This window comes from Epinephelus moara, chromosome 19 (genome assembly GCF_006386435.1).
Source record: "Epinephelus moara isolate mb chromosome 19, YSFRI_EMoa_1.0, whole genome shotgun sequence".
Lineage (NCBI taxonomy): Eukaryota > Metazoa > Chordata > Actinopteri > Perciformes > Serranidae > Epinephelus > Epinephelus moara.
The window spans coordinates 3,217,324-3,230,983 of record NC_065524.1 but is presented as its reverse complement, the minus strand read 5'-3'; the positions used below and the strand labels follow the sequence as shown (position 1 = coordinate 3,230,983).

At 42.3% G+C, this 13,660-nt stretch overlaps 1 protein-coding gene across 2 annotated transcripts in view; it reads right to left on the bottom strand.

The window, feature by feature from the left end:
* The window catches only part of zswim8 (zinc finger, SWIM-type containing 8), a 113,818-nt gene that overhangs the window by 41,561 nt on the left and 58,597 nt on the right, over positions 1–13,660 (bottom strand). The window contains exons 4-13 of one of the 2 annotated variants that reach the window (XM_050070661.1): positions 12,342–12,514; positions 11,625–11,732; positions 9,656–9,737; positions 9,341–9,461; positions 8,795–8,996; positions 6,937–7,112; positions 5,421–6,747; positions 4,847–4,978; positions 4,327–4,506; positions 768–951 (exon numbers count right to left, since the gene is read on the bottom strand). In XM_050070661.1, coding sequence (XP_049926618.1) covers positions 768–951; positions 4,327–4,506; positions 4,847–4,978; positions 5,421–6,747; positions 6,937–7,112; positions 8,795–8,996; positions 9,341–9,461; positions 9,656–9,737; positions 11,625–11,732; positions 12,342–12,514 — 2,685 coding nt within the window. The remainder of the gene's footprint in view (positions 1–767; positions 952–4,326; positions 4,507–4,846; positions 4,979–5,420; positions 6,748–6,936; positions 7,113–8,794; positions 8,997–9,340; positions 9,462–9,655; positions 9,738–11,624; positions 11,733–12,341; positions 12,515–13,660) is intronic. The other variant, XM_050070660.1, reaches the window with a different exon arrangement.

Genomic DNA, 13,660 nt, shown 5'->3' with positions numbered 1-13,660 from the left:
TTGCACTTGAAGGATGCCCGTTCACTTACGTTTTAACAGGTCTGACGCTACTATGCGCCCCGGCTGTATCTAGGCTAACGGCTAACATGCTAACTATTATTTTTATGTCACTAGTCACTTGAAACAAATTTAGGACGATAGGAGACAGGTTGAAATAAACCGAAATTTCCCTTTAAGTTAAAAATTAAACATTTTTTCAACATTTTAACCAAGATTAGTGTATTCATTTTTGTTTTGTACAATTTTTGAGTGAAAAAAAAGGAAAGGAGCACCATGAAAAAGTTTGGGCACCCCATGACATTTCAGCTCTCAGCTCTCAATCAAAAGAACAGTGCATGCAAGACGGCCCAAGAATCTCACAGAGCCAGAATCCTTTTGCAGGAAGAATGGGTGAAAATCCCCCATAAAAGAACTGAAAGACTCCTAGCTGGTTAAATAAAGTGTTTAGAGGGTGTGATACTGGTACTGACCATGCAGGGTGCCAAAACTTTGCTTTAGGCCCTTTTCCTTTTTTGTTATTTTGAAACTGTAAAAGATTGAAATAAGAACAATAATCATGCATAACTGTTTTTCCTTTTGTAAATCAGGTCATCCTCTACTTACTTAACTGATCACAGTAAATGAAATTTTGACCAGGGGTGCCCAATGCAACATCATCAGCTTCATTCTGGTGGGGGACTTGCACGTCAGAGCCTTAGCATTGTTCAACATAGTTTAACATCTTGTACTAAATGAAATCCAGTGATCAAATAACAATTGGTGCTTACCTGGCGTACACAGTACATCAAAGATGAAACTGGCCAACATGAGGGGCAGCACAGGTCTATAATCACAGAAGTTTCCATCTCTGAGCTGCTCAGCTCTCTCTCTGATAGCCGACATCTCCACCAGGCCCAGAGGAATCTTCTTCAACAGAGCCACCACTTCTGACTCCTGGTAGGCCAGCTTCACCTGGTCAACACACACTCACACAGTCACTATGTGTGGTACATGTTCATTCCTCCACATTCTTTATGCAGTTTTGGATACACCATATACATTAGACATATGGGAACAAGGAAGCAACCCCCAAATTAAAACCCTGTGTTTATCGACATTTTTAGCATTTTAGAGACACTCCTGTTCAGAGTGACTTGTGGAGATGCTCAGTCTTTATTGAAACAACACTATCAATTCAAGTAGTCAAAGCAAAGTCCTGCATCGGCTCTCCTCTGAGGCTAACATGCTTGTAGTGGATAAAATAGAAATACACAGTTTTTAATTACTAGGGATGTAACAACACATAAATCTGGATCAAATTATCTATTCACTAATCATGATCCAATATCATCGATGCAAAGTGAAAATGTCAATACATATCATGATCTTTAAAATACTTTGAAATTCCCATGGCATGTCCACGTCACCATTCCATCCAAACACACCTCATCCATAATCATTTAAAAAGTGCTAGCATCCTAACACCAGACAGACAACGGCAAGTAGCCAATAAACTGACAAATTTTCTCTTAGTTTTGTTCTTATCCAATTTGTCCTTAAGTTGTTTTACCCACTGATTTCTGGGATTCACCAATGTTTTCTTATCTTTGCTCTTCTCTTAAGCCCGGTGTACACTGTGTGATTTTGGGCTGTCCCAGACAAAAGAGGACCAACATAAAAGAGACGTGGCGATATTTGGTCATGGCTCTAAAGCGGTGGAGTTGTGGCAGCAGAAGCCTTGCCTGTATGATGTGTCCTCCAGCTCTTACCATAATCACGTAAAGAAGAATGAAACATGGAAGGAAACAGCTGTGGAGTTGCAGCTGCCAGGTGAGCAACCTAGCAGCTAGCAAAAACACACACAGACATACCGCAGAATATAGTGCCCACTAGGTTAGGTTATTTATAAATGTGACCCTCTATGCTTCACAGTTGGAGAAGTAATAACCCGTGCAGCATCCTTGCACACTCAGTATGGGAAGCTACTGCATTGTAGGCCGTAGCCTGCGATTCAGTAGGAGCTGTAATCGTACAGTCTGCATACCCAAGTTTATTAGATCAATGTTGCACAGTGTAGCTTGCACTAAACTTAAAAGATTGCTAAAATCTTACAGTCTGTAGGAGGCTTTAGGGAAGAGAACATTTTACGAATGCTTGAGAGAACTCTGACCAAGATAAGATAAGAGAGAAAAAAATCTGATTTTTACAGGCAAATTCATCTGCAGATGGTCTGGTTCGAAATGAGACTTAACTTTTCTATGGGTGTCATTTTCTGAAGTTAAAATTTGGCCTACAAGAGCAGGAACTCCTTCAAAATTTAGTCTGTAACCCGGGGGACGTGCCTTACATACCCCAGGTGCGAGTGTTGGTGCCTGATGCGCATTCCCGACGGCTCACATGGGGTCATCTCATCACTTTTTGGATAAGCTAGCAAAACAGTAACCTAAAAAGTTGTGTATTAACGCAATCTTTGCCTTAACCCCAAGATTAAACCTACAAGAAACCTCATGTTTAACTGTACCTTTTAATTTTTTTGTGATTATCAGTTTACCAGGATACACTTAGATTGGCACAACTGCAACCACAACCACGAACCTCCAGACAAGAAGGGTGAAGAAGAATCTCCTCAGATGGAGGCTCTGTATTCTGATATCAATATAGTATCTTAATTTAATAGCTGCCCAGCTCAAACAAGCTTACAAGGCAGACTATCAGTTTCTATCTCCATAGTTGTGAAACCACATATAAAAATCATAGAAAACATAAATAATATATTCTGCAGACCTTTATGTGCATGAAATAAACTTAAATTATATGTGTGTACTATTCAGTCTAATTGTCTAATCTTTAGAAATAAAACTAGCCTATACTTTGACACGTAGTCCAACTTCTCAAAACATCAAAACAAAATGCTCTGCTGAGACAGAGATAGAGTGAGAGTGAGAGTGAGAGTGAGAGTGAGAGTGAGAGTGAGAGTGTGAGAGTGAGAGTGAGAGTGAGAGTGAGAGTGAGAGTGAGAGAGAGAGAGAGAGAGAGAGAGAGAATCTGTATGTGGCAGTGAATGCTGATAGTGATACACAAATGAATGAGTGGGAAACCCTGCAGTCACAAATGTGCACACAATATTAAATGTTGACAGGTTCAGTAGTATACAGGATAAGATGGAAACAGACAGATATACACACACACTCACATAGTCATGCACACACACACAACCAAACACATGGGCCCCGTTTCCACCAAACATTTTCGGTATAATACCTTTAGAACCATAAGTAACCCTTCAGATATGATACCTAGACCCTAGGTCTGTTTAGTGTTTCAACTGCAAACAGTGCTCTCAAATGTGGGCGGGGTTATTGTCACTTAGTGCTCCATCCAGCACTCCCTGTATTTCCTCATCACCAGTGACACAAATGAAAGTCTGCACCCCATTTATCGTCCACAGAATGGGGTTGTACGCTGACATTTTTAGAACAAAACAGAACAGGCTGGAGTGAGAATCTCACTCCATGGGATAGTTAAAAACAGCGGGTTTGTATATTTAGTCCTACTCAGGCAAGCAAAGGGGTTTAGTGTTGCTGTAACCCACAGGAACGACGCTCTGTGGGGCTTTTTTTTTTCTCCAAATCAGGATTAGAATACATGCAGTTCACATAATCCGGTCAAAAATAATATATATTGCTTAAAGATCCACTCATTACTAAAAGTGAATAAGAGACAATAAAAACTAATGGAATAATTAAAGTTGTCATATTGAAATTGTAGGTGTGCTGATGGATTCACGTCATCAACTCATACATTAAGGAACATAATAACATACAAGTAAATGTTCCATCTTAAAAGTTGCCGGCAGTTAGCCCAGTGAATAAAATTATATTATCTCAGACTACAGGTGTTGCGAGACACAGCAAAACATCCTTTCATTTTATAGTTAAGAGTTTACTAATGTATGTAAAACTTGCCACGGTATGAGCAGTGGTTACATAAGCTTCAACACAAGCCACAACTCAGCCCTGAGCAAGAGTGACCATCCGCTATTGACTAATCAATGGGCTGCAATATTTCTAGCTCCACCTTTTAGTACCAAGTCTGTGTGCTAGGTACCCCAACAGAGGGGTGACCAAAAATTGGGACGGTATGCAACAGTTCCATTGGTACCATGCACAACTTTTCACTGAGGAAATGGAAAAGATACGTACCGTACAGAACTGAGCCGTACCGTACTGCTTGGTGGAAACAGGGCTATGATGGCTTACTCCTGACAGGGATAATGAATTTTATTCTATTTTTAGGATTTTTCAAGCATCCAGAGTATGTGTGTGTATTTATGTAAAAGTGAAAGACCTCCAGAGCTTTGGTAGATGCCGGTGGTCTTTGGAGTTCCAGGGAGAACATGCCAGTGCTGAAGGCCAGGTTGTGGAGCTCCAGTCGTTCACTGAGAACAGTGAGGAGAAAGGCGGCTTTTGACAGCGTATTGGTGGCTACCTGTGTCTGACGGCTCGTTGACACCTTGCTCTTCTTACCCTAAATCAAGGAAAATAACAATGTCAGAAAATAAACAAAACTTTATTTCTGAAAAGTAGATTCACAGTTTGAATTTCTTCATTTTTGTGAATATTTAATATTTGTTGCTCATTTACAAACTGGCACAATACAAAATTGGCACAGTAACAATGCCAATGAATATAAAACAGTTATCAGAAAAATGTGGTGGCTTTCGTTCATGAAGAACAGCTCATTATCCCACTACACCATTCAAAATGCTGACTGATGTCTTTGGCAAATTGAAACTGTACAACAGAAGGAGAGAAGGGAAGTAGTGGAGAGTGTGTTGCGGGGTGCTGGGACTTGTGACTGTATCTACCTTAGTCTGTGGCTGCTCCACTTTCAGGTCTGGAGGGTTGGCTAACAAGTCTCTGGCCAGCTCCACGGCCAGCCGGCACGCCTCGTTACTGTAGCCATGAGCATGGAGGGCCTCAGCACACGCAAACAGCACCTGTACACGCATGCACGCATGCACGCACACGGAAAAATCATGCCTTTTTTAAAAAAAAAAAACATACTTTATTTTGTAATTTTGGCAATTCTTTGAATCTCCAGCTTTGGTAACACAGCTAGGGGTAAACAATATGTAGTCAGTAGTCAGCACTGAATTTAATTCAGTTATCTAAGTCACATATTTGGAAGAAGTAATAAATGTTCTCAATGGCAGTGTGTGGGTGTGTGACCCAAGAAAGCTCTGCACTGAATTGTAGTGGCTACAGTGAATGCAGGCCTGCAGACACATGACCTGGCTGTCAAAATTTGCATTTCCATGACAGCTAACGTTGGCCTAAGTGCCCACCCACACAGATATTGCACCAATCAAATTACAGTAGTGACACTGTCCGTCTGTACCAAAGACTCATGCCCACTGGAGAACACTTGGTCTTCCTTACCTCCATGCGTCCCTCCTGCTCCAGCGGTTTCATCCCTGCAAAAATGTCTGGCTCCTCCTCCTGGTGGTTGTCAGTCAGCTGTCTGTCTGCTCCCTCCTCTGAGGCAGCACTCAGGTAGTATGCCTGATAGTCGTCCTCACCCACAACTTCTCCTTCTGCAACTCCACCTGCTGCCTCTGCTCCTTGGTTAGTTAGTCCACCTGCAGCTGCTGCCCCACTCCCTGCTGCTGCTCCAGCAAACACCCCTTCTCTGCGGCCCCGTGGTAGCTTTGCAGATGTTTGAGTGGTGCCTGATCTTGCTGTAGCCGTTGAGGTGGAAGGCTGGTTGCTGCCAGCCGAGTCTACATCTTCATCTTTGTTCTGGACAGGCTCTACCTCCAGCTCTGCTGCTTCCTTCTCTGCAGCGCTGGGCATGTCCATAACAACCAACACTGTCTCTTTGGAAGGGAAGCAAGGTGGAGCAGGCTCTGCAGCAGGAAGTGCAGCTGAGGCATGGCTGACACGCTTCGTTTCAAACATCTTGCTCCCCCCGCTGCTGTTGCTGTATTTGCGTGAGTCTCGGAGCAGTGGGCTTGGGGAGGGCAGCATCTCTGGTGGCGGGGGGAGAAACTCAAATGTATTGGAGGCCTCAGCCCCCAGAGCCAGACTGCAACCATCATCCAGACTGAGCTCTGCCAGATCTGGCTCCAGGGAGCTGTCCTCACTGCTGGTTCTTCGCTTGGCACTATTATGCTTACCCCCTCCTAACCCACTTGCTCCAGGGCCCCCCACAGGTGCCCCCTTCCCACCTCCCTGTGTCAGTTTCAGCTTCCCTCCAGAGGAGGAGCCTGGCCCTTTATACATGCACTTCCCCCCTCCATCTTCCAAGGACAATGAAACACTCCCGGCCAGACGGACCAGCATCCCTCCCCCTCCGCTCACTGACAGACCCTTTCTCTTGGTCAGTATGGTCTCCTTGGGTCGCACTGCCACCTCCTGTTGAGACGAGTGACCACTTCCTCTTCCTTTATAATCTCCCCCAGCTCCTCCTTCAGCTCTACCCGCTCCCCCTGCTTCAGGAGGTTCCCCACCCACTCCTGCAGCAGCTTTGACTCCTCTCTGGTGCTGCACTGCCCTGGACCAGCAGAATGTGGCACTCTTCTTATCAGCACTGCAGTAGGTGATGCCATCCAATGGGTAGGCCACTTCCCAGTTGAAATAGCAGGACTCAACAGCAGGCTTGAAGCCCTGGAACAGTTTATCCAGGGATTTGCGATGTTGTCCCCGCTTAACTATCTCTATAACTTTGAGGTGCCACTGCTTGAGCTGTCCTGCCAGTTCCAGACGCCTGGAAGAGATTGTACACAGTCTTTATTTGCAGTCCCTACTTCATATTTACTCCTACCTTAAACATATCTTCAATGCAACCATTATGTAGTAAATGCCTGATATCACATTACTTTCCCATTCATGACCAAATTCTGTGACAGTTGAAGAAGTCTATAAGCAGTGTGTGGCCTGGTGTCAGCAGTCTGACCTGCAGGGGCTCATAGTGGGGTCGAGCACTGCCAGCCTCCATAGCACCACCATTTCATCACACATGCTGGCACAGGCATGAGCCGCCACCTCTGACTGGCCGTTGCTGCGCCCGGTGTGGCCACTGGCACTGCTGTGGGACGCTGAGGTCCGTACACTGTACCACCAGCTGATGATCTGAACACACACACAGTCAGACAATTCAGTGAAAGGTGTCAAGAATTAACTGTAGATAACAAGTCCCTATTTATTGAAGGTCCATATATGAATTCTACATCTAATATCAGAGGTCTGGAACATTGCCAGCACAATGCTCCAGCATAAATAAAACTCATTAAGTTATCAATAATGCAACAAAAACAAGCATCCTCAGCTAACCGTAGTATAATGTTAACTTAATAAGTAATATGGGCCACCTCAGTGGCGATTCTAGCACATGTGGTGCCCTAGGTGAGCAAATTTCTCCTTCAAACAGCTGCATTAATTCAAGTTTCTCACCAAAAGCTACATTTTACAAGATTACACCGAACATATCATGAGAACATTGTAATTTACCTTTGCCCAATACTCTCTTTTACTGAATAGAGCTTCACACTGTAAATTAATGAAACCACCCTGAGCTGTTTTTTTTGGCCACCAGTTACTTAGAGGCTTAGAGACCAGTTACTTACTAGTTCCTGTTGATTTCAACACGGATTTGTTAGTTTTTCATGTATTTTCTCTCCACATCCACTCCTCTCAGTAGTGTAGTGGTAGTTGAGTGGGCACCAGAGAGCTTTTATCGTTTTCACATGATAATGATACAGCATATTCTGGGGTTCATGTGACTTCAGATAACTCGCCCATCCCCCCAGAGAGCAGGTTAAGTGTAACGAGATGGGGGCCGGGGGGCGTCAGGAACCCAGAAAAAAAGGCCTATGCCTTATTTAGTAAGCTTTGCTACATAGTTATGTTGTTGTGACCTTATGTAATATTTCAAAAATAGTAGCAGTAATATTACTGGTAAAAAATAGAAGATAAACATTTTGATTTTGTTTTTGTCCCCCATTTGTGGCGCCCCCCATGGATGACGGCTCCCTTAGCATTCGCCTATACTGCCTACGCCACGGGCCGGCAATGGTCCACCCTGCACTGATTTGCAACTCAGTCCAGATCCAGACCTGCCCTGGCATATATAAAAGCTGTGCAAATTTCAGTCCTTTATACTCTTCATGTAATTGACACTTTGCTAAGTCCAGCCCATGGACGCAGACTGGCCAATCATAACGTAGTATCAGGCCAGCTCAGACCAGGATCTCACAACAACACAGCTGTGCTCCATTGACTAATGCAATCGTTTCAGATTTCCTTCATTTTCAGGCTGGTTTTGTGGATTTCAAGCTTATTGTGGTGCCTGGGGCACATGTAATAATTATACTCATTACCTGGAGAGGTTGGAAAAAGATATACGTTTCTTCCCAAAATCAAATCAAAATCAAACCCTGAAAAGTTAGCAAGCTAGCTACTGAAGGTCTAGCCCACTGAATGTATACACATGCTGCTTTTGCTTTTTAATGATTTTAACACTGAAAAGACCTACCCCTGCTCTACAGAAAATAGTGAAGGGAAACAGGGAAACTCTGCTGATATTCAACCAGCTGTGTGTCATCACAATGTGCGCAGATGAACATTGTTTGACTTTGCCCAGAAATCCCTGCCTATCCAGCAGCAGAGGTCCGGGTGCATGGGTATCCGGGTATACAAGAACAGTTTTAACTTTTCAACTCTTACTTTAACTTCAACATGCTTATGTCTGTAGTTTTTGATCTTTGCAGTGGTTTACATTCGGCAGCTAAAGCTGATGTCATATGGGGAAGTACCTGTTCATAGGTGAGGCACTGCTCAGTGAGAATTTCAAGCAGTGGGGCTGCATTGCTGTCTCGTCTCTTGAACATCTCCCTGACGATGGACAGAAGGTTCCAGATGCCTTCTGGCTCTCGGCCCCTCAGAGGTCGCAGCAGGCACGCCCACTCAGCAGCGGCTGGCGGCTCCGTGGACGAAAGGTACATGGAGTTTACATCACTGTGGATAACACACACACACACACACACACACACACACACACACACAGCACTAATTTTAGTCAAGTAACACTACAATGCATCAATCAGGAAGAAAGAGGGAGTGAAGTTAAACAGAGTAGAAATAAAGAAAGCATCAACTACACTCCCTGTGCTGATCAAAATCAAGAAATATGTCAGCCAGTAGGAGGATATAGCTTTGTTTTGTATCTTTAGTAGCTTTTAGACAACACGTTTAAAGGGGGCAGTGAGGTGTTTAAACATAGCCCTAAAATGTAAAAATATTCCTGCTAAAGCCTTTCAGAAATGTGTTAAGGACCATTATGTGAGACAGGTAATGTGTACCTAAAGACGACAGGTGAGGGCCCACAGAACTTGTGCAGAGTCTTTTTGATGTTGTCGCTGAGGGTAGACTCATCTAAATACCAGGTGCTTTGGTCAGATGCCGAAGGGCCTGCTGTCGGGTCTACACACACACACAGACACACACACACAGACACAGATCATATAGTAATAGTTTGAGCTGTCACTCCCTTATTTCCAGAGGAAAGTCTAAATTAAATGATTGTAAGCTTTCCTTTGGTGATAATATCAGACAGTGCACATCATGACAGCTCAAGCTTTCGGTCTTGCTGTATACTGTGATTACTTCAACTGTACCTGGAGCTCCACACACGGTGTTAATGGCAGTGGACTGAGAGGACAGCAGCTCATCCAGCAGCCGTTGAGCTGTGGGTAGGATCTGGCGATGCAAAACAAATGAATGAATAACAAACTTGCTTTGTCAGATATACAGCATACAGCATGGAAATATTTTACTTTCATTTTGTTCAATAGTTCGGTTAATCAAGTTAAAGGGTAAGTTTGGTGTGTTTCAACCTGGACCCTATTTTCCAATGTTTCTGAGTCTGAATGACTAATGGGAACAAGAATTTTTGAAACTGGTCCAGTGTTTAGTGAAAAACAGGCTGCAATGCAACTACTCAGGACATGTCTGCACTGTCAATTTACAGTACATCTGCTAAAAGTGCTTGTTTTGACACTGAAATGCTCAGATTATTATTCTTAGTCTCTGACAATTTATGGAAAGGATCCCTACACAGAGTGACCTTGTGTGTTAAAGAGTAAGATCCTTTTTGTTTAACCAGAAAAAGCCCTGAAACCGCTATTACCAAACTCCATTTAAATAAACAGTAATTGTATCATCGTAAAACACACTTTGTTCAGAGACAACAGAAACTAAATAAACCTACAAAAACTATCTTGGTTCTTCTTTTCACTGTTAAAACAATCATGAACTATGGTTTGCTTGATATAAACCATAAATTCACCAGTTAGATGTCAAACTATGCTGGTTCTATACTATCTATAAATTACTGTTCATTTAAATGGAGTCTAGTGGGTTTGGCAATTGCGATTTCGGGGCCGGGTCTTACCCTTCAAAAAAAAAGAAAAGTCTATCTCTGTAGAGATCCTTTCTGGAAGTTGTAAGACTAAAATAATAATCTGAGCCTGACAGTGGCACTTTTAATGGGTGTACATTGGGGGATGTGAAGATGCCCCGAGTGTTTACATTTAGGGATGTCCTGATCCGATATTCGGATCGGTATCGGCCGCCGATATTAGCAAAAAACGTGCATCGGATCGGACTGCATGGAAAAATGCTGATCCAAGAACTCCGATCCAGTTTTTTCATGGATTCCGATCCAGGTTTTCCGACCAGCCCACTCCGCGATTCAAGCAGTCCATTCCAGTGATCCGCTCCAGCTCTTACTATCAATCCACCAGGCCAGCATGCAGACGGCAGAGAGGGTAGGAAGAGTAGCGGTCAATTTAGATAACTGACTATTTGTTTTCTGCTCTGGTTTTTTGAGAGTGATATTTTTATTTGGTTTACACTCTTACTGTTTAAGTAAAGAGCACTGATGGCATTGTTTTGGGCACACTTAGTAAAACTGGAGCCATGGATGGACTATTGCTTGTTTAAACAGTTGTACAATATTGTGTGTGGTTTTTTGTCCCCTCTGTTGGTCCCAGGAAACAGCAGCACCAGGCTGGCACTGACACTACTAAAATAACTGAAAAGGAAAGGCTGCATTGTTTGTTAAATGTCAACAATGTCTTGTGTTGATTTATTTTCTATTTATTAAGGGGCCAAAGCAGCCAAAGCAAACCAGCTATATTTTTTATTTAATGTTAATGTTCAAGTTTAAAGTTTGTTTATTTTACCCTGTTAACAATAAACGGGTCAGTTTCTCATACCAACTGTTGTGGATCATCCTAACTAACCCGATTAAGTAGTTGTTCTTGTCAGAGTAATATCGCTTGATCAAACCTTTTCTAACATGACTGACAACAAAATAAGTGAATATGTATTGGATCGGTATCGGCCAAAACTCAAGGCTGTAATATCGGTATCGGATCGGAAGTGGAAAAAGCTGGATCGGGACATCCCTATTTACATTGCAGCATGTTTCTATGCCATTGGCTACACTCAATACTAGGCCAATTTAATAAATTGTTACTCTCATTAGTCACTCAGACACAAAAACATTGGAAAATTGGGGCCAGGTTGAAAAATACCAAACTTACACTTTAACAAGTGGTTCAGGACATAGGTAGACGTTACCTGCTGAGGCAGCTCACTGATGAGATACTGGGCGAACTTTTGAAGCTGGTCCCTCTGCAGCCTGGACAAAGACTCAGAGACCGGGGCTCTCAAGCACACTGCTGATGCCTACACACACACACACACACACACACACACACACACACACAGAGTCTAAAGTGAGTACCAACACCCAATAACCTTATTTAGCAAGTAAACAAGTAAGCACATCTGTGTACATTTTTCAAAAAAAAAAAGATACGTTTAATACTTCCAGGCATTTTTTATTTTATCTCAAGCTCAAGTCTGCCAGAGAGGCATTTGGTTCCCTATAAACTGCCCTACCTTAGATTGCAATGTACTACTAGATATATTGTTTATTGTCATATTGACTTTTTTTTTTCAATTACCGGTAACTGATTATTATTTAATTTTAAAAAACCATCATGTCCATCATAAATTCCCAGAGTCCACAGGGATGTGTTTTTAAATGGCTTATCTTGTGTGTCCAAAAGTCCAAAATAACTAATTAAAAAAAAATAACTAAGACTGATGACACTGATACTAGACTAATCATTTTGGCTCAGACCCACTTCCTTCTCCTCTGATTATGATGATGGTATGTCCTGTGGTCTCTGAATACTTTTGTTTGTTTTTCTGTTGATAAAATAACATCAGTGGGTTTAATGAAAATGTTACCTTGGATCATAGACTTTGCTTTTGTAAACACAAACTCACATTGTGGATCCTGAAGAGGCAGAGTGCCACCACATGGGCACACCATTTGGCCCCAGCGCCACAGGTGCAGCTGCAGGAAGTGATGCGGCAACGATCAAACATGACCGCTACATTGTAGGCCCCTTTAGACTGACCGGCCTGACTGGACACCACCGTAGCACTGAGATGGAAGCCTGGTATAAGAGAGACAGTCACAGGGAAACAAACAAGCACAGAGTTATGGAAGACAGGAGGAATGGGTTGGGCAAAGAAACAGTAACATTTTCTTAGCTCTTTCTTCAAGAATTGACCGCAGTGATTTCTTCATCTAAATCATCAACGTGTCTCTTAGACCCCATCCCAACTAGGCTACTTAAGGAGGTCTTACCTTTAGTTAACACTATATTAGATATGATCAATATATCCTTATTAACAGGCTATGTACCACAGTCTTTTAAGGTAGCTGTAATTAAACCTCTACTAAAAAAGCCCACCCTGGATCCAGAGGTGTTAGCCAACTATAGACCAATATCTAACCTTCCCTTTCTGTCAAAGATCCTTGAGAAAGTAGTCGCAGACCAGCTGTGTGATTTTCTCCATGATAATAATTTATTTGAGGAATTTCAGTCAGGATTTAGAGTGCATCATAGCACTGAGACAGCACTAGTTAAAATTACAAATGACCTTCTGATTGCTTCAGACAAAGGACTCGTCTCTGTACTTGTTTTATTAGACACTATTGACACTATTCAAATTCTACTGCAGAGACTGGATCACTTAATTGGCCTAAAAGGTTCTGCACTAAGCTGGTTTAAATCTTATTTATCTGATCGCTTTTGTTAACGTTCATAATGAATCATCCTTACGTACTATAGTTTGTTTTGGAGCTCCGCAAGGTTCTGTGCTCGGACCAATCCTATTTACTCTATATATGCTTCCTTTAGGTAACATCATTAGAAATCACTCTATAAATTTCCATTGTTATGCGAATAATACACAGTTGTATTTATCGATGAAGCCAGAAGAAAGTAATCAATTAACTACACTCCATAACTGCCTTAAAGACATAAAAACCTGGATGAGCACCAATTTCCTGATGTTAAATTCAGACAAAACTGAAATTATTGTTCTTGGCCCCAAACAACTCAGAGACTCTTTATCTGATGACATAGTTTCTCTAGATGGCATTGACATTTGATCAAGACTTGTCTTTTAATTCTCATTTAAAACAAACCTCATGGACTACATTTTTTCATCTGCGTAATATTGCGAAAATTAGGCCTATCCTGACCCGATAGGATATATATACACATATATATATATATACATATATAAGGCTG